This window comes from Pseudophryne corroboree, chromosome 7 (assembly GCF_028390025.1).
Source record: "Pseudophryne corroboree isolate aPseCor3 chromosome 7, aPseCor3.hap2, whole genome shotgun sequence".
Lineage (NCBI taxonomy): Eukaryota > Metazoa > Chordata > Amphibia > Anura > Myobatrachidae > Pseudophryne > Pseudophryne corroboree.
Window position 1 is genome coordinate 133,593,866 of NC_086450.1, and position 25,299 is coordinate 133,619,164.

At 44.2% G+C, this 25,299-nt stretch overlaps 1 protein-coding gene across 4 annotated transcripts in view; it reads left to right on the plus strand.

The window, feature by feature from the left end:
* The window catches only part of ITGB6 (integrin subunit beta 6), a 195,406-nt gene that overhangs the window by 164,293 nt on the left and 5,814 nt on the right, over positions 1–25,299 (plus strand). For all 4 annotated transcript variants that reach the window (XM_063933652.1, XM_063933654.1, XM_063933655.1 and 1 more), the window contains 5 exons: positions 2,639–3,047; positions 4,151–4,373; positions 11,284–11,381; positions 13,303–13,422; positions 24,614–24,780. In XM_063933652.1, the coding sequence (XP_063789722.1) occupies positions 2,639–3,047; positions 4,151–4,373; positions 11,284–11,381; positions 13,303–13,422; positions 24,614–24,780 (1,017 nt within the window). The remainder of the gene's footprint in view (positions 1–2,638; positions 3,048–4,150; positions 4,374–11,283; positions 11,382–13,302; positions 13,423–24,613; positions 24,781–25,299) is intronic.

Consider the following 25,299-nt stretch of genomic DNA (forward strand, 5'->3'; position numbering starts at 1 on the left):
AGAGGTAGGTACAGCCGTGGCCTACCGTACTGCTATATATATAATATATACAGAATAATAATAACGGACCTGGTGGACACTGTCAGCAGACTGCTAAACTAGTATGAAGAAAAAAAAGCCACCACAGGTATACAATGTAGATGGATGGATAGTATACTATTATTACTTATGGACGACGAGTGACGACACAGAGGTAGGTACAGCCGTGGCCTACCGTACTGCTATATATATAATATATACAGAATAATAATAACGGACCTGGTGGACACTGTCAGCAGACTGCTAAACTAGTATGAAGAAAAAAAAGCCACCACAGGTATACAATGTAGATGGATGGATAGTATAGTATTATTACTTATGGACGACGAGTGACGACACAGAGGTAGGTACAGCCGTGGCCTACCGTACTGCTATATATATAATATATACAGAATAATAATAACGGACCTGGTGGACACTGTCAGCAGACTGCTAAACTAGTATGAAGAAAAAAAAGCCACCACAGGTATACAATGTAGATGGATGGATAGTATACTATTATTACTTATGGACGACGAGTGACGACACAGAGGTAGGTACAGCCGTGGCCTACCGTACTGCTATATATATAATATATACAGAATAATAATAACGGACCTGGTGGACACTGTCAGCAGACTGCTAAACTAGTATGAAGAAAAAAAGCCACCACAGGTATACAATGTAGATGGATGGATAGTATAGTATTATTACTTATGGACGACGAGTGACGACACAGAGGTAGGTACAGCCGTGGCCTACCGTACTGCTATATATATAATATATACAGAATAATAATAACGGACCTGGTGGACACTGTCAGCAGACTGCTAAACTAGTATGAAGAAAAAAAAGCCACCACAGGTATACAATGTAGATGGATGGATAGTATACTATTATTACTTATGGACGACGAGTGACGACACAGAGGTAGGTACAGCCGTGGCCTACCGTACTGCTATATATATAATATATACAGAATAATAATAACGGACCTGGTGGACACTGTCAGCAGACTGCTAAACTAGTATGAAGAAAAAAAGCCACCACAGGTATACAATGTAGATGGATGGATAGTATACTATTATTACTTATGGACGACGAGTGATGAAACAGAGGTAGGTACAGCCGTGGCCTACCGTACTGCTATATATATAATATATACAGAATAATAATAACGGACCTGGTGGACACTGTCAGCAGACTGCTAAACTAGTATGAAGAAAAAAAAGCCACCACAGGTATACAATGTAGATGGATGGATAGTATAGTATTATTACTTATGGACGACGAGTGACGACACAGAGGTAGGTACAGCCGTGGCCTACCGTACTGCTATATATATATAATATATACAGAATAATAATAACGGACCTGGTGGACACTGTCAGCAGACTGCTAAACTAGTATGAAGAAAAAAAAGCCACCACAGGTATACAATGTAGATGGATGGATAGTATACTATTATTACTTATGGACGACGAGTGACGACACAGAGGTAGGTACAGCCGTGGCCTACCGTACTGCTATATATATAATATACTGTATAATAAATGGACCTGGTGGACACTGTCAGCAGACTGCTAAACTACTAGTATAAAGAAAAAAGGCCACCACAGGAGTGTTTTTCAGGCAGACATCCGTATACTGGACTGGTGGTCACTGTCAGCAAAACTGTGTACTGTACTCCTGCTATAACTGCTCCCCAGTCCCCACAATTAGGCAGTGTGAGCAGTGCACTCAGCACAGATATATCATGCAGCACACTGAGCACAGATACGGTATGGAGCTTTTTTTCAGGCAGAGAACGGATTAAACTGGTGGTCACACTCACTACTATCAGCAAAACCCTGCACTGTACTCCTAACAGCTGCTCCCCGTCCCCAATCCTCCCCACAATTATAACAATGTCACTCTTAGTCTTTTCTATTATGACTATAACGGAGAGGACGCCAGCCACGTCCTCTCCCTATCAATCTCAATGCACGTGTGAAAATGGCGGCAACGCGTGGCTGCTTATGTAGAATCCGAATCTCGCAAGAATCCGACAGCGGAATGATGACGTTCGGGCGCGCTCGGTTTACCCGAGCCACACGGGAGAATCCGAGCACGGCTCGGACCCGTGTAAAAAGGCTGAAGTTCGGGGGGGTTCGGTTTCCGAGAAACCGAACCCGCTCATCACTAAAAATAACCCACCCAAATCTAACTCTCTCTGCACATGTTATATCTGCCCCCCCTGCAGTGCACTTGGTTTTGCCCAACTGCTAAAAAATTTCCTGCTGCGATCAACTTGGAATTACCCCCAATGTTTCCGGTCACCTCTTCTTTATCTACTACGCTTGCTCCAAGTCGTCTGCACATGCGCCATGTATTCATTTGCGTCTGACAAATAGAGTAAAATTTTTGCATTCACTATTAAACTGCAAGCTGCATCTCTACACTATCATATGGTCGAGGTATACATATTTGTACACCTAATGCTTGTCCAGGTGCAAAGTTACTTGATTTTTTGTTTTGCTTCCATCTCAGAACCAGCATCAATGTAACATACAAAGTATGTGGATAAGAGAGATTGTACAAGGCAGGCTAGAATTTCATTTTATCCATCTTTATTTTTTAGGTTTCTTTCAGTGTGATTATAAATGCAACATCTTGTGAAGAACAAATACGGCATATGATAATAAAGCCTGTGGGTCTTCAAGAAAGTCTGGAGATTGAAATTCATTCGGAGTGTACTTGTTCTTGTACAGCAGACGCTGATGAGGAGAGCGCCGAGTGCAGCCAGGGAAGTGGCGCCTTGGCGTGTGGAGTTTGTGTATGTAAACCTGGATTCTTGGGAACCCGTTGTGAATGCAACGAGGCATCTCTGAACAGCAGCTCTTGTCAGGAACTGGACACGTGCTCTGGGCGAGGGGAGTGCTTCTGTGGACAGTGCCTCTGCAACCCCTCTGTGTATGGAAAAGTCTACGGGCAGCGTTGTGAATGTGACGACTTTTCATGTGTGAGGCACAGGGGACTTATTTGTGGAGGTACACTTTGTTATTGAAATGCTTTGACAAAAATATTTTCCCATAGTCTAATACAGGCCTGGCTAACTTGTGGTTCTCCAGCTGTTGTTAAACCACACGTTCCAGAATGCTCTGCCACCGATTTACCATTAGGGAATGCTAAAACTGTGGCAGAGCATGCTGGGATGTGTGGTTTCACAGCAGCTGGAGAGCCACAGGTTGGCCAGGTCTGATCTTATAAATATTGTCCACTGGAGTTGTCACAACAGCTCAGATTAGGTCATTAGTTGCTTGCTGAGAACTGCCATATTTCTAAGAAAATCTGCCGGGATGTAGTCATTATGTCAACAATCACAATGTTGACTGTCATAATATCAACACCACTATGTCGATATTTATGATGTTGGCATTGTTGAAATGCAAACTGGTAAGGGATTGTTTTGCAAAGAAGCAAAAAAGAAGAGGACTATTATGTCTCTCAGGGGCACACTTAATTTCTATAGATTGATAGAAAATTGGAAGAATAGATAGGAGATTGTAGTTTGTATGTAGAATTAGATAAAACTTAACTTTTAATGGTATTCACAGACGAAAAAATTGTAAAATTATAGCTGTGTATCAGCAGTATAAATTAAAACAAGTATTAAACAAAATTGTAGTGACGATGAAGTAAAGTGTGACTCACTTAAATAAAGAGGGTGACAGGAAGATAACTGTAAACCCACTGATTTGTAAGCGAGTATTAATGTTAGACGTCTAACATTAAGGCGAAGTCAGTAGCTTTATGTTGGTCTCAGTATATTTGCCTTATATGTCATATATGTTATATAACAATTGAATGACAATTAGTGTACAATCAGGACCAGTGCAGATTCCAAAAAAAAACCCCCACCCAATATTGTTGAAATGCACTGTGCGCTCTGCAACTCCCGCACCCCCCTAGTGACACCACTACCGCCCCATCTTCTACTGATTCGTCTGTAATACTATGAGACTTTGTGTACACTTAGATTTACCATACTGCCCCTTCTACATTTCGCCTTCAATCACTGGGAGAACAATAATATCAAGTGCCCCTGCTAAAGCTACCAAGGTAAATGTGTGGTACTGTTCTATTTCTGTAGGTCATGGAAACTGTGAGTGTGGAGAGTGTGCCTGCCATGGTGGGTGGATTGGCCAATACTGCAACTGTACAACAAGTACAGACTCCTGCATATCTGACACTGGGACCCTTTGTAGCGGGAGAGGTAAATGTGAATGTGGCAAGTGCATCTGCAACAGCGTTGGGGTATCCGGCAGTACCTGTGAAAAATGCCCAACTTGTGGTGATCCGTGCAACTCAGCAAGGTACGTGGTTGTCTTAGCCCTCTTACTATAATTCTCATCATAAAGCTATCCTCAATTTCCCTGATTAAATAGCATTGTAGCATATTGATATAATACCAATAAAAGACAATACAGGTTGAGTATCCCATATCCAAATATTCCGAAATACGGAATATTCCGAAATACGGACTTTTTTAAGTGAAAGTGAGATAGTGAAACCTTTGTTTTTTGATGGCTCAATGTACACAAACTTTGTTTAATACACAAAGTTATTACAAATATTGTATTAAATTACCTTCAGGCTGTGTGTATAAGGTGTATATTAAACATAAATGAATTGTGTGAATGTACACACACTTTGTGTAATACACAAAGTTATAAAAAATATTGGCTAAAATTACCTTCAGGCTGTGTGTATAAGGTGTATATGTAACATAAATGTATTCTGTACTTAGATTTAGGTCCCATCACCATGATATCTCATTATGGTATGCAATTATTCCAAAATACGGAAAAATCCCATATCCAAAGTACCTCTGGTCCCAAGCATTTTGGATAAGGGAGACTCAACCTGTAAATATTTAACCTTAGTATTGGAATGACAACCTATATTTCTATACCTCATACTTTTCGATTCTTGCATTAATATTCGTAAACAGCATAGTAATCCTGAAATACTGAAGTCAGTCATCTGACACAATAGTGCTTTAGCACTGGGTCTTCTGTAAACAGACTGGGAGTTATTGTAGTGTCTCCGGTGCCTCTGCACACTGGGGGTAATTCTGAGTTGATCGCAGCAGGAACTTTGATAGCAGTTGGTAAAAACCATGGCCCTCATTCCGAGTTGTTCGCTCGCTAGCTGCTTTTAGCAGCATTGCACACGCTAAGCCGCCACCTACTGGGAGTGTATCTTAGCTTAGCAGAATTGCGAACGAAAGATTCGCAAAATTGCGAATAGAAATTTCTTAGCAGTTTCTGAGTAGCTCGACACTTACTCTGCCACTGCGATCAGTTCAGTCAGTTTCGTTCCTGGTTTGACGTCACAAACACTCCCAGCGTTCGCCCAGACACTCCCCCGTTTCTCCAGCCACTCCTGCGTTTTTCCCAGAAGCGGCTGCGTTTTTTCACACACACCCATAAAACGGCCAGTTTCCGCCCAGAAACACCCACTTCCTGTCAATCACACTCCGATCACCAGAACGAAGAAAAATCCTCGTAATGCCGTGAGTAAAATACCTAACTGTTGAGTAAAATAACTAAGCGCATGCGCTCTGCGAACATTGCGCATGCGCAGTAAGCGACTAATCGCAATATAGAGAAAATCGTCAACGAGCGAACAACTCGGAATGAGGGCCCATGTGCACTGCAGGGGAGGCAGATATAACATGTGCAGAGAGAGTTAGATTTGGGTGGGTTATTTTGTTTCTGTGCAGGGTAAATACTGGCTGCTTTATTGTTACACTGCAATTTAGATTGCAGATTGAACACACCACACCCAAATCTAACTCTCTCTGCACATGTTATATCTGCCTCCCCTGCAGTGCACATGGTTTTGCCCAACTGCTAACAAAAATCCTGCTGCGATCAACTCAGAATTACCCCCACTGTGTGCTCTGCTTGGAAAACATATATACTGTTAGATGTCACATGCATGGTTATTTTCGAGTGTACCTATCTGACCCACCTGTCTCTCCTCTGTTACATTCTCTTACTTCTTCAAAGATGCATTGATATTTCCTAATTTCGAGAGTCTCTTGTCCCCTCTCCCCTACCCTTTACTTTCAAACTAATTGAGCAGATTGTGTACAATGTATACAGTAACTAAAGTGCACAATAATATATTCTCTGCTAAACCAAAGGGTCACTTCTGTCTACCAATCCTCCTTGACCTCTTTGCTCAATCTGATACTGGAGAGAGGGAGCTAAGAGTGGGATAGAGGCAGGGCCGTTTCTAGACAATTTGGCTCCCAGTGCGAGATTTCAAAATGCGCCCCCCCCCCCCCCTATTGCTCTAAAAAAAAAAAAAAAAAGTGTATCATAGAGGGAGGGTACAAAGTACTGGGGGAACCCTTGCCTGCTTGTCGGCTGGGCCTGTCAAAGAGGTGCAACCACGTCACCAACATGGTATGTCTATACTCTTTCACTGCCCTGCAGCCGTTAGAAGGCTTAACACCGAGGCCTGCAAATCTCATGGAGCCCATGCTTTTTCTGCACACCTTCAATGCTCTTGGATTGTATTGCACTGTTTTATTTTCATTTATCACCTACCTTTCTAAATGCATCTTTGTATTTCTACTTCTGGCACATCTTCCCCTCCAGTCACTCTCTTCTGTTGAGAGCATTCAAGGCTATGTTTTAGGACATCTACTTTTCACACTATTAAAGTTTTTCTCTGGGTGAGCTTCCTTTGGCCTCCTCTATTGCCATTTTAATGCAGACAACAACCAAATCTACCTCTCCTCTAATATCTCACATTATACTCCCTTATACATAAACCTCTCTGTATCGCCACTTAGGATTACTACTTAAAGCTTAACTCTGCATCTACCATTCTTTCAGTCATTACTTTTTTTCAAATCCTCTGCAGTGTCGACAACATCACACTCTTCCCAGTCCCACATACCTAGTACCTTGGTGTTGTCCTCAATTGCACCCTGAGCTTTACACCACATATCCAGTCCCTCTCTCTGACAAGTTACCACCTTCTTCAAAACTTTTCTAGAATACATCCCTTTTTGCTTAGAATATTTCCAAAACCTTTATTCATTCTCTTAATATGCCCTACCCTGACTACTGCAGTACGCTCCTATCCAGTCTACCCTCACCCATCTATACACTCATTACAAAATGTCCTAAATGCTGCAGCAAGACTGATCTTTCCTATGTTGCCTCATCTCATGTGCTGCCCCACTTTGCCAATTTTTACACAGGCTTCCCTTTCCCTCTAGTCAATTTACTCACTATCTGTCACACACTAGGGTCCAAGTCCCACTTACTGAGTCCGGTGGTGCCACCTCACAGCCATCCATGTCCCTCCTGGCAACATGTGGCATCCCTAAAGGCTGTGGTTTTCCATTTGCATGTGTGGTTGGTGTTTCGCCCCCGGCGATTCACTCTATTGTGCCACTATCTAGGCTGCAATCACATGACTGGTTCCTGTAATATTTGTCACATGCTCTGCCCAGCCTATCAGTGCCAAGAGAGCCCTATTTAAAAGTAGACCTGCCACATGTCTTTTGCCATAACAGATCCCTAGAGATCAGTAACCTGGCTGCTGGTTCTGTTTGCTTTCTGTATCAGTTCCAGCCATCAGTCTGTAGTGTTGCTAACAGTTTTCTGCGCCTGTTCCAGGTACCAGTCTCCAGTATTGCTAACATCATTCTGCACTTGTTCCAGTTACCAATCTCCAGAATTGCAAATAGTATTCTGGATCTGTTCTAGTTAGCAGTCTCTAGCATTACTAAACAGTATTGTGCAGTACGGTAGTTACAGTTACCAGTCTCCAGAATTCCCAAAACACCTGCAGCCTGCTACCATTTGTGCTACAGCATCTAAGATCAGCATACTTACAGTCTGACTCAGTCGTGCTCCCAGCACCTGACCCGAGTGTTTCTGTAGCCTGTTCCACATTTTCCCTACACACAGTTGCTATCCTGATACCTACATCTGTCCTATTTCCATTTGACTTTAGTCTTTACCAATAACACTGGTCTGATCTGCATGATGAGAAGCAGAACCAGGCCATCTAGCTTTGTACACTCTCCTGAGCTTGTAGCTAGCCCTAGGGACCCTGATCCAAATTAACAAACCCCCAATGATGTGACACCATCAAATTCAAATTCCCATCTAATGGAGTACAGGGGTACAGTGGGACTAGCAGAGGGGAAAATTAAAAACCAAAACATAAAAAACCCAGGCTTTATATTTTTCAGTTTGCTGCCTTTACAGCTTTTTATTTACTGTCTGACTTGCTTCAGACAAACAAGCCAGGATAGGACAGGATCTCTCCTCATGAAGACTCTCCTCTGGAAACCAGTGGGAGGGCCACTTTGATGGAGGAGACCTCGCCCTGGTGATTGACATTTGTGCCTGAGGCTCAGCTGATGAATCTGGCCGTCTGCTCAGGGGCCTCCTAACTACCGATGACCATCAATGGGTTAATCATCAACGGTTGCCATCGATGGCACCATAGGTGGTTAACCTCAATGGTATAAAACCATTCACAGGTATACCATTGATAGTTTCAACCACGGATGGTCATCCCTGTGTAATGGATTAGCAAGCCGCCGGCCAATCAGGGCCCGGGGGCAGGGTGTTTTCAGGTCCATCGGGGAGCGGAGGATTAATCGGGGGTTGGGGGGAAACCATAGTGGTGTCTCTACCATCAATAGTGGAAAACCATTGGTTCTTTTCCATCGATGGCAAAACTATTTGGCATTGTGCGTCAACCGTTGATGATTTGTAATCATTGATGGTCTATGGCCATCCCTAGTCCTAACGCCTGACTGCTAGAAGTCTTCAGATTCCCAAGCATTTCTATTTTTCTTGCACACGGGTACAGTCTGATATGCCAATATGCCAGCCTGTGAACGTGGTCTGGCCCAGCTGCTATATGGGTTGGAACCATGTTTGAACACTCGAGTCAGATCCAGGATTTTAGAGGAAAAGGTATATAATATGCGGTTTCATCTGGGAACCAACATGCTTTTTCAAGAACTACCATTTAAAGGGAAAAGATAGATAGATTAGATTAGATTAAGCACAAGAGATTGCAAATATTAGCACAATGCCAAAGGGTGGTCTTCAGTATGCCGGCTGTCGGGATTTCGGCGCACAGTATACCGGCGCCGGAATCCCGACAGCCGGCATACCGACACTTATTCTCCCTCGTGGGTGTCCACGACCCCCCTGGAGGGAGAATAAAATAGTGTGGCGTGCGTACCGCGCCACCGTGCCCGCAGCGTGGCGAGCACAGCGAGCCCACAAGGGGCTCATTTGCGCTCGCCACACTGTCGGTAAGCTGGCGGTCGGGCTCCCGGCGCCGGTATGCTGGTCGCCGGGAGCCCGACCGCCGGCAGACCGTACTACACCCATGCCAAAGTCTTTGCTATCTTCTGCACATGCTCCAACTTTTAAAAGTCATCAACAGAAAGATGGCAACATTAGCAACATGTTTGATAGGATTTACTGCACAGTGGGTGGGTGCCCTGCACACAGGCTCCCCATCTCTTAAAAATCCTATGCTAGAAATAGCTATAGTGCTCAACCAGCACAGAGCCACAATGGTTAGCAATGCTGTCGCACAACTTGGGGTTGATTCTACAAAATGCCCTAGGTTTGCAGAGTTTGTATGTTCTCCCAGGGTTTCCTTGTACAGTCCACAAACAAACTGGCGGGTTAATAGACTTCTGACAAATAATAAGTTGATCCTACCCTGTGGGGCCGATTCTAGAAAATCCCCCCCGGACATTGTAAAAATAAAAAAAGGCATGACCTCACTGCAGGGGTGTGGCTGTGCAGGAAAAGACTACCTTACGCTGACATTATAGTGCCCCTTATACCATGTTATGCCACACAAAGTAATGCCCCTTGCAGCATATTATGCCCCATACAGTTATGCTCCTTGCTCCATTTTACACCTCACATAGTAATGACTCTTGTACCATATTATGCCCCACATAGAAATGCTTCTTGCACCATATTATGCCTCACACAGTAGTGCCCCTTGCACCATATTATGCCCCACAGTGTAGTGCCCCTTGCACCAAATTATGCCCCATACAAATATGCCCCTGACGTAATAAATGATATCACTGTTTCCACCCGCCTTCTCCGTCTAGTAAATGTCCCTCCCAAAATGCCCACCTTCTCCTCTAGCATCATTCAAAAGTGTCTCCTCTGAGGCGGTGGCCATTTTGAGCGAGACATTTTCAACAGTATGCCATGCGGACAGTCAGACTGCATGGAATACTGTCTGAAAAAGACTGTGGTCGTGCCCGCAGGAGCCTCGTGCAATTGCATGGCTTGCCTGACTCTAGAAACAGCCCTGCTATTCTGCATCAATTCTGCACCAAGTCCTGTGACATTTTAACAAACTATAACAGGTACAACATGTTTTAATTATAAATGATAAACAATGTCAGGTATTTAAATATTGATACTATTTTAAGAACTGTTTTTTATGCAAAAAGAACAGTAGGACATCTAGGCACCGCAATAAGGTAGACGCAAGATCTATTGTACTGTATGATGTGATTATAAGTCCTCATGTATAACCAATATATAATAAAAGGCTAACCCTGTGGGGGATTCAAGTGTTTTGTACGTCAGTGACCACTAGATGGTGCATGATGGAACAATTCAAGTGTTGCACCATTTGTGCAAGCACAGCTGTTGACATTGACATTAATGTTATGTTGTTCTGTCATTTTGACGAGCTGGTAACTAGTATAGACATAATAGGCTAGTCAGAAGAAAACCAGTAAAAAAGGTGTGATTAATGAAAACACGATTTTTTCCACTATAGGCTAATATATCAGATCTTTTTTTATTAATGTGTTGCTTTGAATATAGTTTTGATGAATACTGAGCCTTCAGGCAGTGACACCAGCAAGGTCAGGAGTCAGGACATGACATCTGAGTTCTAAAAAATGATTATGCATGAGATTCAGGTGGGATGACTAAAGCGCAATTTATCATGCCGAAGCATCTGACTAATGTAGCCTACAGGACTGTCTGAATAGAAGGGCAAAAAAGAAAAGAAATGTTAGACAAGGGGGATTTTATAAAGTTGTTTTCAGGACAGTGAATATTATATGTATCTGGAATGTGCACAGCAGAAGTCTTAACACTTTGAAATCACAATTGGTCTATTTCTTTATTTCTCTCGTTGACAGTCAGAGATAGATTAACTGTTGGTTCCTCTTTGCAGACCCTGTGTTGAATGTCATCTGTTTTCAGAAAAGCAGGACTATGGGGCATGTGTAGAGACATGTTACCTTCTGGATTCCACACTCAGCAAAGATGAAGGTTTGTAGCTTTTTAACTGCCACCTATTAGAAGCACATGATTCACGTAATGTGCAGTTGTCAGCATGTGATACAACTTCCGGGAAGTTGGTAGTTTTAGGAAAACTTCTACAAAAAAACAGTGGAGATGTTATCCAAACCAACCAATTAGATTCTAGCTGTCATTTTCAAGAATGTACTAAATAAATAATAGGTAGAATCTGATAGGTTGTTATGGCAAACATCTCCAGTTTTCAGTTTTAGGAAAGCTACACTGAGTAGAACTACCTGTAGGCTCATCTGCACATCAAATTGGTTATTCTCTCTTGGTATAAAAATGGAATTATATCATGAGCCTCACGAGTGAACATGATCATAAATAATCTTTCTATATTATTAATACATTTTATAGCAAATTCAGCAGGGCCATATTAACAATGGGACAGATGGTGCTACAGCTCCAGGATGCCACATAAAGATAGGTAGGCTGGTGATGGCCAGGTGCCTAACCGGCTACACAGTCAGCCATAAATCATAAGTATTATAATAGTATTTCTAGTTTTTTTTTTACAAAATGATGCATTTTTTAGGTATTTAAGGAAACATTAGGGCTAATAGTGTAGGTGGTGTACTTGCAATTATGGTATTGGCCACACCCATACAGCACTGGCCACACCTACATGGCATTGGCCACACTCATACAGCACTGGCCACACCCACACATTGCTGGTCACAGCTCCTCCTCTGCTCAGTATAGGCCCTTGAACATTTTTAGCCCCATGCCCAAGTGGGCCTTAATCTGGACCTGATGTTCAGCAAAGCTTTGCAGCAGCTCATTAAAATTGTATATACTTTTCACAGTGTAATCATCTCAACACAACTAGTGTGAAATTGTATGTTAGTGCAGCAGTAGCGCATACAGGGGGGGGTTCTGATTACCTAGAAATCCCCCTGATGGCCCACATTTTCTTTTTTTGGAAGATGGAACTGAGTTCGGACCAACAGACCTCTCTGCAGTGCACAGAATATCCAGGGGGAGCTACTGCAGCTGCGCATGCTCTGAAAATGCCTAATTAAAGTATGAGGCACCAACATACAGTATACATAACTAAAAAAGTTGGTAACATATGATGAGGTGCATTGTAAAAAATATTCTAGAGGATTATATTGAAATCCAAAATTTTAAATCTATATTTGAAATCTTGATAATAAATATTTGTATCATTGCATACTTTTATTAATTTGCTTTAAACAATATATTTGTTAATCTATGATTCAGGTGTTACTGAAGCTCATAGGTGAGGCTCTACCTCCGGTCACATTAAAGATTCCCTCAATCTGCCACCAAACAGGGAGAAGTACATTACTCAGAGAGATCTTAAACATAAATAACTTTTTTCTAGAAGCGAGTCAAATTACACGGAGCCAACATTCCTTTTTTTCTTTACTTAACTGATTCCAACTGTTGTGGCGATGTATTCCAAGCTTCACATAGTGAGAGGCCACCTCGGGGTATCGCTATCCTTTCATATCAAAATGTTCGTTCCTACTGCAGTGTCTTCAGATAACTGGAAGTAATGGAGAACACACTGTGTCCTTTTAACAAAAATGAGACCATTATGTGCCTCTAGCTCTTTACAAGTCGCATTGTAAAGACCTGCAGAAATGTGCAGCCATTTTCCTGTAGACGAGTGTATTAGATGGTCAATGGTGACTGACATCTCCAGGATGTACTTAGACAAGTATAATCTAAGACAGACATAGGTATCTCCCTCTAACCAAAGTAAAATACAAAGAAATATTGAACTTTCTCTGGCAATTTTGTCCGAGTACTCCTATCTCAGGCATTGGTGAGCTCCTGCTGACATGACAATCCATCAGGGCTGCTATTTTGATGTCATGCATTTTATTTGTCCTGTCTCTTTTCCTTCTCTTCCCTTCAGATTTCTCAGAGGATAAATCTATTTTCTGTACCATACAAGGTGAAAATGAATGTGCTATTACATTTAGGATGGCGACGGATGAGCAAGGAAAGAAAGTAATTTATAACATACGCCAAAATGGTAGGCATTTAATATTGTCTGTCAGAGATTATAATGTGAGGAGTGAAAATGTGACAAATAGTCGCAGCCTAACAAAATTGTTGGCAAATACAATACAGTCATTTGTATCTTATCTCATTTACTGCTGACACAGGGCACAGAAATATGTTTTTAGAAACAATATACACTATCAAATAGATGCAAAAGTGGATATATGCAGAGTATGGGAAAAGTAATTCACTTTACATATTGTTATACACATTAAAATGAAATGGGATATACCTAGAGAATTGTTATGTTGTAACTTGGTTCATAAACATTTTCACACATGTGGATTTCTAAAATAGATTTGTAGTATTTGTAATCAGATAATGGTGGTCATTCCGAGTTGTTCGCTCGCTAGCTACTTTTAGCAGCAATGCAAACGCAAAGCCGCTGCCCTCTGGGAGTGTATCTTAGCATAGCAGAATTGCTAACGAAAGATTAGCAGTTTAGCTATTAAGTATTTCCTTGCAGTTTCTGAGTAGCTCCAGACCTACTCCTAGATTGTGATCACCTCAGTCCGTTTAGTTCCTTGTTTGACGTCACAAACACGCCCAGCGTCCGGCCAGCCACTCCGACGTTTCTCCAGCCACTCCTGCGTTTTCTGCTGGCACGCCTGCGTTTTTTACCACCCTCCCGGAAAACGCTCAGTTACCAACCAGAAACACCCACTTCCTGTCAATCATTCTCCGATCAACAGAGCGACTGAAAAGCTTTGTTCGCCCGTGAGTAAAATAGCATAGTTTTGTGTGAAATTGCTTAGCGCGTGCGTCCTGCGGTGCATGCGCAGAACTGCCGGATTTTAGCCTATTAGCAATTCTGCTAAAAATAGCAGCGAGCGAACAACTCGGAATGACCACCAATATGTATAATCTCTTGCTACGATTGATGAGTTAGGGATTCATGTATTAATAATCATGGCACCAGTGCAATAATTAACAATCTGTATCACAACGGATATTTATACTTTGAATGAAAATATCCCAGCTATGTACTAAACTTAACTCACAGGGATAGTGGACGTGGTAGCGATAACCCTGCGAGTTACATCTGGGTGTAACAGAGGAGTCTCTCCTCCGGGGAATCTGACACTGCGCACGTGCACAGTGTCGGATACGGTAGCCGGTTGGAGGCTGCTTGAGAGGGATCGGAAAATCTCTCTACTGCAAGAATACCTTCATAAGTATATAGTGGTTTACGCCAGGTGCAGATGGTGTAAACTTAAGGGGCCAAACTCGAAAAAAACAAAGCTTTTTGGAGTTTGGTACATAGGGGTTAGATCGTAGTACCCATAATAATTGAGGCTGCGGTCTGAGTCGCTAATTAGCCTATTGTGGGAGATTTCTGTAAAAATCTCCTGCATGAGCCTATTAGTACATAGCAACAACTTATTAAATTATGCAGAAACTGCTGTGTTTTTGTTATTTTATATAAAAAAAAGTTTCAAAAATAGGTCCCTTAGTGACTGCAGTAACAACACTTATGACACCCCTGAAATTGGTTCCCCGAATCCCCCCCCTTTTTTTTTTATTCCACCCTCCACTTCCCATTTTCCTTGTTGACTTCTTTGTTTGTCCTTCCACCCTCCTTTACATCCCCATCCTCTCAACTAAGAGGGAGCTTATATTAATCTTTATTAATAATTCAAAGTTATTAATTATATACAATTATTTTGTTAATTTCCCCTTGAACTATTAAATATCTGTAAAGTATCTTTTCTGTGGAATATATTAATAAAACCATTTAAAAAAAACAAAAAACCCTGGGTTAGTTGAGAAGAGGTCCTAAGAGGCGTGAGTGCCAGGCGAACAAAGATATATATGCGCGATAAAAATAACGTACAGTCGCCAGTCTTCATTAATCAGCGAGGGTTACTTGCCATTGTTGCTCAAAGGTGCAAATTTCAATCAGACCATAACAACCAAACAAACAATCACTTTTATTATCTAATTTACTATCGATAGATAAAAGCTAATTAATGATTGGTTGTTAGAGATTGTGTGCAAATTTGTTCCTTTGAGCAGTGTGATTAGCAAATAATAGTAAATAGCCTTCAACAGGGGACTGCTGGCAGAGTGAGGAGAGGACAGTGGTTGATATGAGAACTGCATTCTATCTATGCCAGGTCACGCATGCCCATTTTCCTGCAAACTGGCCTGGAGAAGCATTAAGTTCAGCCTTAGCCATGCCAGTCAGTACCACGGGGGATTTGGGCAGTAGAGAGCCTGGCTGGACCCAGGTACTTTTTTTGGGGGGTGGCCTAATCACAGGAGGTGTGGTCATGCACCCTTAGAAAAAAATACTGAAAAAATTGTATTTTAAACGCCACACTGCAGCCCAGCACACAGTAGCGTGTGTTGGGATGAGGAGAAGAGCTGCTGCTACCAGTTTAAGGGGAGGAGAGCCGGGGGCCCCCACTGGGCTTCTCCATGAGACCTGGGCCTGGGTCATTTGTACCCCCCCCCCCCCCCCTTCTCTTGGCATCACTGCTGGGGATCTGAGCACCGTTCAGCTGCCACATCAAAGTTATAAGAGTATATAGAAGATTTTGCTGCTGAAGATTCTTGTTAAGTAGACCCCATAGTCTTTGGACAGTGTGTCTAGTGATAATCCGCACCAAGACCACCCACGGTGTTAATATCACATGGATGTGTAGTAAAGCACGATTGACACGTGTCCATACCATACTGTATAGGCAATGGGATATTCCCACCAGATGCTAAAACATATTTCTTACTAAACACCATTGCTCGGTCACTTAATACCATTTTGCTCATTGAATACCTGGCTGCCGCAGTATTTGTCTGGGGAAGGATTGTGAAATGTATTTTTGTAAATCTCAGCCCTTCACTGGTATTGTTTGACATGGTGTCCCCTGAGTAATCATCAGGCTGCTCATTTGTCAGCATTTCCCAGCTGTCGTTGAAGCTAAGGTGTCATATAGCACACTGATCAATTTCTACAGCACAGAAATGAGATCCTTTGAATTTGTGGAATGTTTTGCAACCATCTCGGTCCCTGTAGAACGTAAGCTCTAATACGTCTTTTTGTTGCTTTTTTTTATTTTGCTTTATATAGTTGGTTATTCTACTACAGAGATGTTCATATATAGGTTCCTGATGCAACTGTACGGCCTTAGGATCAAATGACAACTGTCTCTGATATTCAAAGGGACATTAAACTGTAGGTGTCATGCAGACCATCCAACACAGTCTGCTTTTATTGTGGCCTATAATGTATATTAGTCTATAAGAGGATGGCGATTAGCCATATTTACTTTTTTTTTCAAGCAGCCCTGAGCCATGGATAGATGTAGTAATGGGTATTTGCTCAGCTCTTACTGGTGCCTGAGCTGCTGTCACCATGCAGTACATGCCTTCTCCAAAGCTGGGCAGGGGTACTTCAACCAATGGGGGGGGGGCGCGATTATGGGCTAAAATAAAGCGAATAGTGTCACTAACTCTGGGTACCCATGCCTGCACATCATTACATCACAAATCAGATCCATCCCACATGTCTGAGTGACAGGTGAGAGGGGTAGTGGCTGACAAGAAGGAACTGCAACCACCAATAAGAAGAGGACCCCAGTGCGTGGTAATGAAAAACTAAACAAAATCATCTTAAAAAAGTAGTTAATGGAATGTGTAGGCAGGGGAGAGACCATATCATTCCAAAACAGCAACTTACTATTGGCAGGGATTACTAGTGCAGGGGTGGTATCCCAACCATGGGGTGTCTGACACTGGGTATCCCAACCATGGGGTGTCTGACACTGGGTATCCCAACCATGGGTGTCTGACACTGGGTATCCCAACCATGGGGTGTCTGACACTGGGTATCCCAACCATGGGGTGTCTGACACTGGGTATCCCAACCATGGGAGGAGCTAGACTTTTCCTTTAGGGGAAGGTAATAAGTTAAAATCAGACAGCAGATCATGGTGGCATTATGATGCAGAGCCACCTCCATCTTTCTTCCTAATCAGACTATAGGTCTGTGGGCGTGACCTATTTCAATAATTACCCTTCCTGCAGTGTCTTGCTGTCTCAGCATACTGTACAGGCCATGTGATATATTGTAGCCTGCACTCTAATATATTACTTTCACCTTTTAAGTTGTATTACTGAAATAAATGAAGTTTTGCACGATATTCTAATTTTCTGAGTTTCGCCTGTACACACTAAACTAAAGACATTTGTTAAACACTGTATTTGTTAAATATGTCTTTGGGAAAAGACCCTGAGCTCAAAGTGACATCTAGTGGTTGTTTAATAAATAGTCAGCAAGTGTAAGTCTAGTACAGAGGTTCTCAAACTCGGTCCTCGGGGGCACACGCAGTGCATGTTTTGCAGGTCTCCTCACAGAATCACAAGTGAAATAATTAGCTCCACCTGTGGACCTTTTAAAATGTGTCAGTGAGTAATTAATACACCTGTGCACCTGCTGGGTTACCTGCAAAACATGCACTGTGTGTGCCCCCGAGGACCGAGTTTGAGAACCTCTGCAGAGCCGGATTAAGGGGGGAGCCTAGGGGACACATTACCCTGGGCCCCCCATATTTAAGGGCCCCCCCGTGCCTGCCATCAAGCACTGGTAGTTTTTTATTTTATTTTAGGAAGTTCATTCATTGGTGGCAGTGGTGTAAACTTTCCCCTCTGCAGACAAATTTTGTGTTTCAGAGACGGAGACAGCCTTGTCTCCGTCTCTGCACCCGGTGAGGCCACCCAAAGGCACTAACGAACTGCCGTGAATGAAGTGTACGCTGCTCCTCACTGAGCTCTGTCTCTGATCAGCTGAGCTCTCTAGCCTCTCTCACACAGTGGAGGGAGCTGCTGAGCATGTGCAGCAGCAGCTGCTGTGTTTAACTCACATGGACTGCGGCAGAATCTCCTCCTCTACTCCTCTGTTCAGTTGGTTAGTGGTGTGTGTGTGTGTGTGTGTGTGTGTGTGTGTGTGTGTGTGTGTGTGTGTGTGTGTGTATATATGTTGGTGGTGTGTAGTGTGTGTGTGTGTCTATGTTGTTGGTGTGTAGTGTGTGTGTGTGTGTGTGTGTGTGTGTGTGTGTGTGTGTGTATGCTGTGTGGTATGTATGTATGTATGCTGTTTGTGAGTGTTTATGTATGCTATGTGTGTGTTGTGTGAATGTATGCTAATTTTCTATTTAATAAAATGTGCTATCCTTTGTTTCTGCCTCCAACAGCACACTTTTATCAATCTTAGATATATATATATATATTTGTAAGGAACCTCCCCTTCCTACAGTATATACACTATATTTAGCCCTCAGGGGCCCCCCTTGTCTAAAGTACCCCGGGGCCCCTGGAGCCTTGATGCGGCCCTGAACCTCTGGTCTAGTATATATATATATATATATATATACTGTGTGAGGGAAGTGGCCATCCTGCTGCACATGGTGCTCCCCGTCCCTGCGCGGCGGCCGGCGGCTATGTAGAGCGCTGTATTAGCTCACAGCCGCTCACCGCTGCCAGCCGCCCGCGCGCGCCGCTCACCATCCGCCCGCTGCTCCCGCTCACCAGCCGGCCGCCGGCCCCGCTCACCAGCCGGCCGCCGGCCCCGCTCACCAGCCGCCCGGCGCCAAGTCACTGCTGCCAGCATCAAATAAGGTAATGTTCCCCTGCTGTCACCTCTCTCCTGCTGTTCCTGTCGTCACTGTCACTGTCGTCACCCTCCCTGTCGTCACAGTCGTCACTCTCACTGTCGTCACTCTCCCTGTCGTCACTGTCGTCACTCTCCCTGTCGTCACTCGCCCTGTCGTCACTCGCCCTGTCGTTACTCTCCCTCTGTCGTCACTCTCTCCCTGTCGACACTGTCATCACTCTCTCCCTGTCGTCACTCTCTCCCCCGTCTCTCTCTCTGTCGTCACTGTCTCTCTCTGTCGTCACTGTCTCTGTCGTCACTCTCCCTGTCGTCACTGTCGTCACTCTCTCCCTGTCGTCAATGTCGTCACTCTCTCCGTCGTCACTCTCTCCCTGTCGTCACTCTCCCTGTCGTCACTCTCGTCACTCTCCCTGTCGTCACTTTCGTCACTCTGCCTGTCGTCACTCTCCCTCTGTCGTCACTCTCTCTCCCCCTGCCTCTCTCCCTGTCATCACTGTCTCTACCTGTCGTCACTGTCTCTCCCTGTCGTCACTCTCTCTGTCGTCACTCTCTCTGTCGTCACTCTATCGCTGTCGTTACTCTATCGCTGTCGTCACTCTATCCCTGTCGTCTCTCTCTCCCTGTCGTCACTGTCGTCTCTCTCTCCCTGTCGTCACTGTCGTCTCTCTCTCCCTATCGTCACTGTCGTCTCTCTCTCCCTGTCGTCACTGTCGTCTCTCTCTCCCTGTCGTCACTGTCGTCTCTCTCTCCCTGTCATCACTGTCGTCTCTCTCTCCCTGTCGTCACTGTCGTCACTCTCTCTCCCTGTCGTCTCTCTCCCTGTCGTCTCTCTCTCCCTGTCGATACTGTCGTCTCTCTCTCCCTGTCGTCTCTCTCTCACTGTCGTCTCTCTCTCACTGTCGTCACTCTCTCCCTGTCGTCACTCTCTCCCTGTCGTCACTGTCGTCTCTCTCTCCCCGTCTCTCTCTCTCTCCCCGTCTCTCTCTCTCTCTCCCCGTCACACTCTCTCTCCCCGTCACACTCTCTCCCTGTCGTCACTCTCCCTGTCGTCACTCTCGTCACTCGCTGTCGTCACTCTCTCCCCCCCTGTCGTCACTCTCCCTGTCGTCACTCTCGTCACTCTCCCTGTTGTCCCTATCGTCACTCTCTCCCTGTCGTCACTCTTTCCCTGTCGTCACTCTCTCGCTGTCATCACTCTCTCCCCCTGTATCTCCCCCTGTCGTCACTCTCTCCCCCTGTCGTCACTCTCCCTGTCTCTCTCCCTGTCGTCACTGTCTCTCTCTCCCTGTCGTCACTGTCGCTCTCTCCCTGTCGTCACTGTCTCTCTCTCCCTGTCGTCACTGTCTCTCTCTCCCTGTCGTCACTGTCTCTCTCCCTGTCGTCACTGTCTCTCTCTCCCTGTCATCACTGTCTCTCTCTCCCTGTCGTCACTCTGGCTGTCCCTGCTGTCACAATTTCAGCTCATTCAGTGTGCTGCAAGGTGAATTTCAGCTCATTCAGTGTGCTACAAGGTGAATTTCGGCTCATTCAGTGTGCTACAAGGTGAATTTCAACTCATTCAGTGTGCTACAAGGTGAATTTCGGCTCATTCAGTGTGTTACAAGGTGAATTTCGGCTCATTCAGTGTGCTATAATGTGAATTTCGGCTCATTCAGTGTGCTACAAGGTAAATTTCGGCTCATTCAGTGTGCTACAAGGTGAATTTCGGCTCATTCAGTGTGTTACAAGGTGAATTTCGGCTCATTCAGTGTGCTACAAGGTGAATTTCGGCTCATTCAGTGTGCTACAAGGTGAATTTCGGCTCATTCAGTGTGCTACAAGGTGAATTTCGACTCATTCAGTGTGTTACAAGGTGAATTTCGGCTCATTCAGTGTGCTACAAGGTGAATTTTGGCTCATTCAGTGTACTACAAGGTGAATTTCGGCTCATTCAGTGTGTTACAAGGTGAATTCCGGCTCATTCAGTGTGCTACAAGGTGAATTTCGACTCATTCAGTGTGTTACAAGGTGAATTTCGGCTCATTCAGTGTGCTACAAGGTGAATTTCGGCTCATTCAGTGTGCTACAAGGTGAATTTCGGCTCATTCAGTGTGCTATAATGTGAAAGGGGCACCAGTACTAGATAGTATAAAGCAGAGGTTCTCAAACTCGGTCCTCGGGGGCACACACAGTGCATGTTTTGCAGGTCTCCTCACAGAATCGCAAGTGAAATAATTAGTTCCACCTGTGGATCTTTTAAAATGTGTCAGTGAGTAATTAATACACCTGTGCACCTGCTGGGTTACCTGCAAAACATGCATTGTGTGTGCCCCCGAGGACCGAGTTTGAGAACCTCTGGTATAAAGGGTTCTACTACATGGGTCACTCTCTCCCTGTCGTCACTCTCTCCCTGTCGTCACTGTCGTCTCTCTCTCCCCGTCTCTCTCTCTCTCCCCGTCTCTCTCTCTCTCTCCCCGTCACACTCTCTCTCCCCGTCACACTCTCTCCCTGTCGTCACTCTCCCTGTCGTCACTCTCGTCACTCGCTGTCGTCACTCTCTCCCCCCCTGTCGTCACTCTCCCTGTCGTCACTCTCGTCACTCTCCCTGTTGTCCCTATCGTCACTCTCTCCCTGTCGTCACTCTTTCCCTGTCGTCACTCTCTCGCTGTCATCACTCTCTCCCCCTGTATCTCCCCCTGTCGTCACTCTCTCCCTCTGTCGTCACTCTCCCTGTCGTCACTCTCCCTGTCTCTCTCCCTGTCGTCACTGTCTCTCTCTCCCTGTCGTCACTGTCGCTCTCTCCCTGTCGTCACTGTCTCTCTCTCCCTGTCGTCGCTGTCTCTCTCTCCCTGTCGTCACTGTCTCTCTCCCTGTCGTCACTGTCTCTCTCTCCCTGTCATCACTGTCTCTCTCTCCCTGTCGTCACTCTGGCTGTCCCTGCTGTCACAATTTCAGCTCATTCAGTGTGCTGCAAGGTGAATTTCGGCTCATTCAGTGTGCTACAAGGTGAATTTCGGCTCATTCAGTGTGCTACAAGGTGAATTTCGGCTCATTCAGTGTGCTACAAGGTGAATTTCAACTCATTCAGTGTGCTACAAGGTGAATTTCGGCTCATTCAGTGTGTTACAAGGTGAATTTTGGCTCATTCAGTGTGCTATAATGTGAATTTTGGCTCATTCAGTGTGCTACAAGGTGAATTTCGGCTCATTCAGTGTGCTACAAGGTGAATTTCGACTCATTCAGTGTGTTACAAGGTGAATTTCGGCTCATTCAGTGTGCTACAAGATGAATTTTGGCTCATTCAGTGTACTACAAGGTGAATTTCGGCTCATTCAGTTTGTTACAAGGTGAATTCCGGCTCATTCAGTGTGCTACAAGGTGAATTTCGACTCATTCAGTGTGTTACAAGGTGAATTTCGGCTCATTCAGTGTGCTACAAGGTGAATTTCGGCTCATTCAGTGTGCTACAAGGTGAATTTCGGCTCATTCAGTGTGCTATAATGTGAAAGGGGCACCAGTACTAGATAGTATAAAGCAGAGGTTCTCAAACTCGGTCCTCGGGGGCACACACAGTGCATGTTTTGCAGGTCTCCTCACAGAATCGCAAGTGAAATAATTAGTTCCACCTGTGGATCTTTTAAAATGTGTCAGTGAGTAATTAATACACCTGTGCACCTGCTGGGTTACCTGCAAAACATGCACTGTGTGTGCCCCCGAGGACCGAGTTTGAGAACCTCTGGTATAAAGGGTTCTACTACATGGGACACGCCCCCTATTGGGTGACCACGCCCCCCTTTTGGGTGGCCATGCCCCCTTTTCTGGAGCGCGCGCGCGCCTTTGGCACGCACATAATTACATCCTTGACTTTTGCATACCCCCACTTCAAAATTTCCACTTCGACCACTGAAGTGAATGAACAGAAAAGAAATCTAAATGAAATCAATATTTGGTGTAGCCACCCTTTGCCTTCAATACACCATCAATTCTTCTGTTGTTTATTTATTTGTTTGTTTTTTGATAGTTGGGATCTGTGCTTGTACCTTTGTGCAAAAAAAAAAAAATGTGATCCAACACAAAAATTGCAGACGAGTAAAGGCCTCTCTATCCTTGTTCCATGGAGCATAAAAATTCCTTGGGGGTCAAGGGTCTAGTCCCTCCTTCACCACAGGCTAAGGAGGGGCACTTTTCCCTGGGATCCACTAAAGCTTCACCAAGTGGCCAGAATTTTCTGGTTTCCCCTGGAGGGTGATGTCAGAGGTTCAAGGAGGTGCGAACCTCAGGACTACCCCCCTTCACCCTATATATCAAGGATACAGTGCCCATATGGCCATACTAACCCCTTCCATCCAAGAAAAAAAAACACACAAATATAAATTAAGTCACAAAACAGTAAGAAATAAAGAAAGCGCTGAGGGAATATGGCCCCAGCACGGGATGGTATCAGGATCCCGACAGTCAGAATACCGACAGCAGCATCCCGATGCGCAGGTTCCCAACACCTTTTGGGTAAGTACCATAATCCTAATCCCCAACCCACCTGACCCTCCCTACCTGTAGCCTGACCCGAACTTTCCCCCACCCACCACAGCCTATCCCTCCCTGGTGGTGCCTAACCCGGCATACTTATGTTGGGGATCCTGGTGTTTGGGATTCCGGTGCCAGCATTGCGATCCATGTCAGCATCCCGGCGTCGGTATTCCAAACAGTATATTCCGTCTGCCGGGATCCTGACCAGATCCCCCAACACATGTATGAGCTCATATAAAAATGATCCTACCCACCCAATATCAAAGAGCAAAATAATATTAGCAACAAAAACAAATAATTTTATCTGTAAGATACAATAGTCTGAAGGCGGAATTCCCATTTAGATTGTCTGAAATGGTTTTGATGTACAGCTGAAAACAGAGCTGAGCTGACCTCCACCACTTCAGAAGTAGGGTAACGGAGGATTTCAGAGCAGGAGGATGGGAAAGAGCAACATTCCACACCCTCACTACAACCGCTCAAAGTAGCTACCCACTGTATAGGCATTAATGAGGCGGAAATGTGCTGATACTTAGTGCTGTTTCACACGCGCCGGCTCCCGCCGCCCGTCAAAATCCCACCCGGCTTTTTAATGCTGCCGTGCTGTAGAGACACATTCAGAGCAATGTGTCCTTTCACACGGCACGGCTGCCGGGTTGCAGCCGGAACTATCCATTGGAAGGTCCGGCTGCCGGGCCGGGCTGTGCCGTCTTTGGAGGCAGTGAACTGTGTGTGTGAAGGGGAGCTTTCACACACAACGGTTTTTTTAGCCGCCGACACTGCTGCGCATGCGCACAGTATTACACATGGCTCAAAGCCGTTGTGTGTGAAAGACCCTCCCGGATGGCAAAAAGCAGGACAAAGTTTGTCCGGCTTTTTTGCCATCCGGGAAAAACCGGAGCATGTGTTACAGCCCTAACTCTATGATAAAGTGCTACCTACTTGTTCATCTAATGTGGTCATCAAAACCAGTATTAATTTATTTACACTGTATTGCTGTATGGTGACTCATTTTTGCTAATTATAATATTACTTTTGTCTCCAGATTGCCCTAAGCCACCGAACATTCCAATGATCCTCCTGGGCGTCTCTATCACTATTGCGTTGATTGGTATTGTGTTGTTGTGCATATGGAAACTTTTCGTGTCATTTCACGATCGCAAAGAAGTTGCTAAATTTGAAGCAGAACGGTTGAAGGCCAAATGGGATTCGGTATGTATATAGATAACTCGTGATTTTTTTACTTTTGTATGTCTTGTATAATTTGCAAGGCAAAGAATGTAGATAGATAGATAGATAGATAGATAGATAGATAGATAGATAGATAGATAGATAGATAGATAGATAGATAGATAGATAGATAGATAGATAGATAGAGTGCATCCGGAAAGTATTCACAGTGCTTCACTTTTTCCACATTTTGTTATGTTACAGCCTTAGTTTTTTATTTTTAATAAATTTGCAAAAACCACAAAAAAACTTTTTTTTCACGTTGTCATTATGGGGTATTGTGTGTGTAGAATTTTGAGGGGAAAATGAATTTATTCCAATTTGGAATAAGGCTGTAACATAACAAAATGTGGAAAAAGAGAAGCGCTGTGAATACTTTCCAGATGCACTGTAGAAAGATAGAGATATATAGATAAATATAGATATATATATATATGTATGTGATCCCTAAAAACCTTGTTTAAATATTATAAAGTAAAAAAGTGAGTTATTACTAATGAT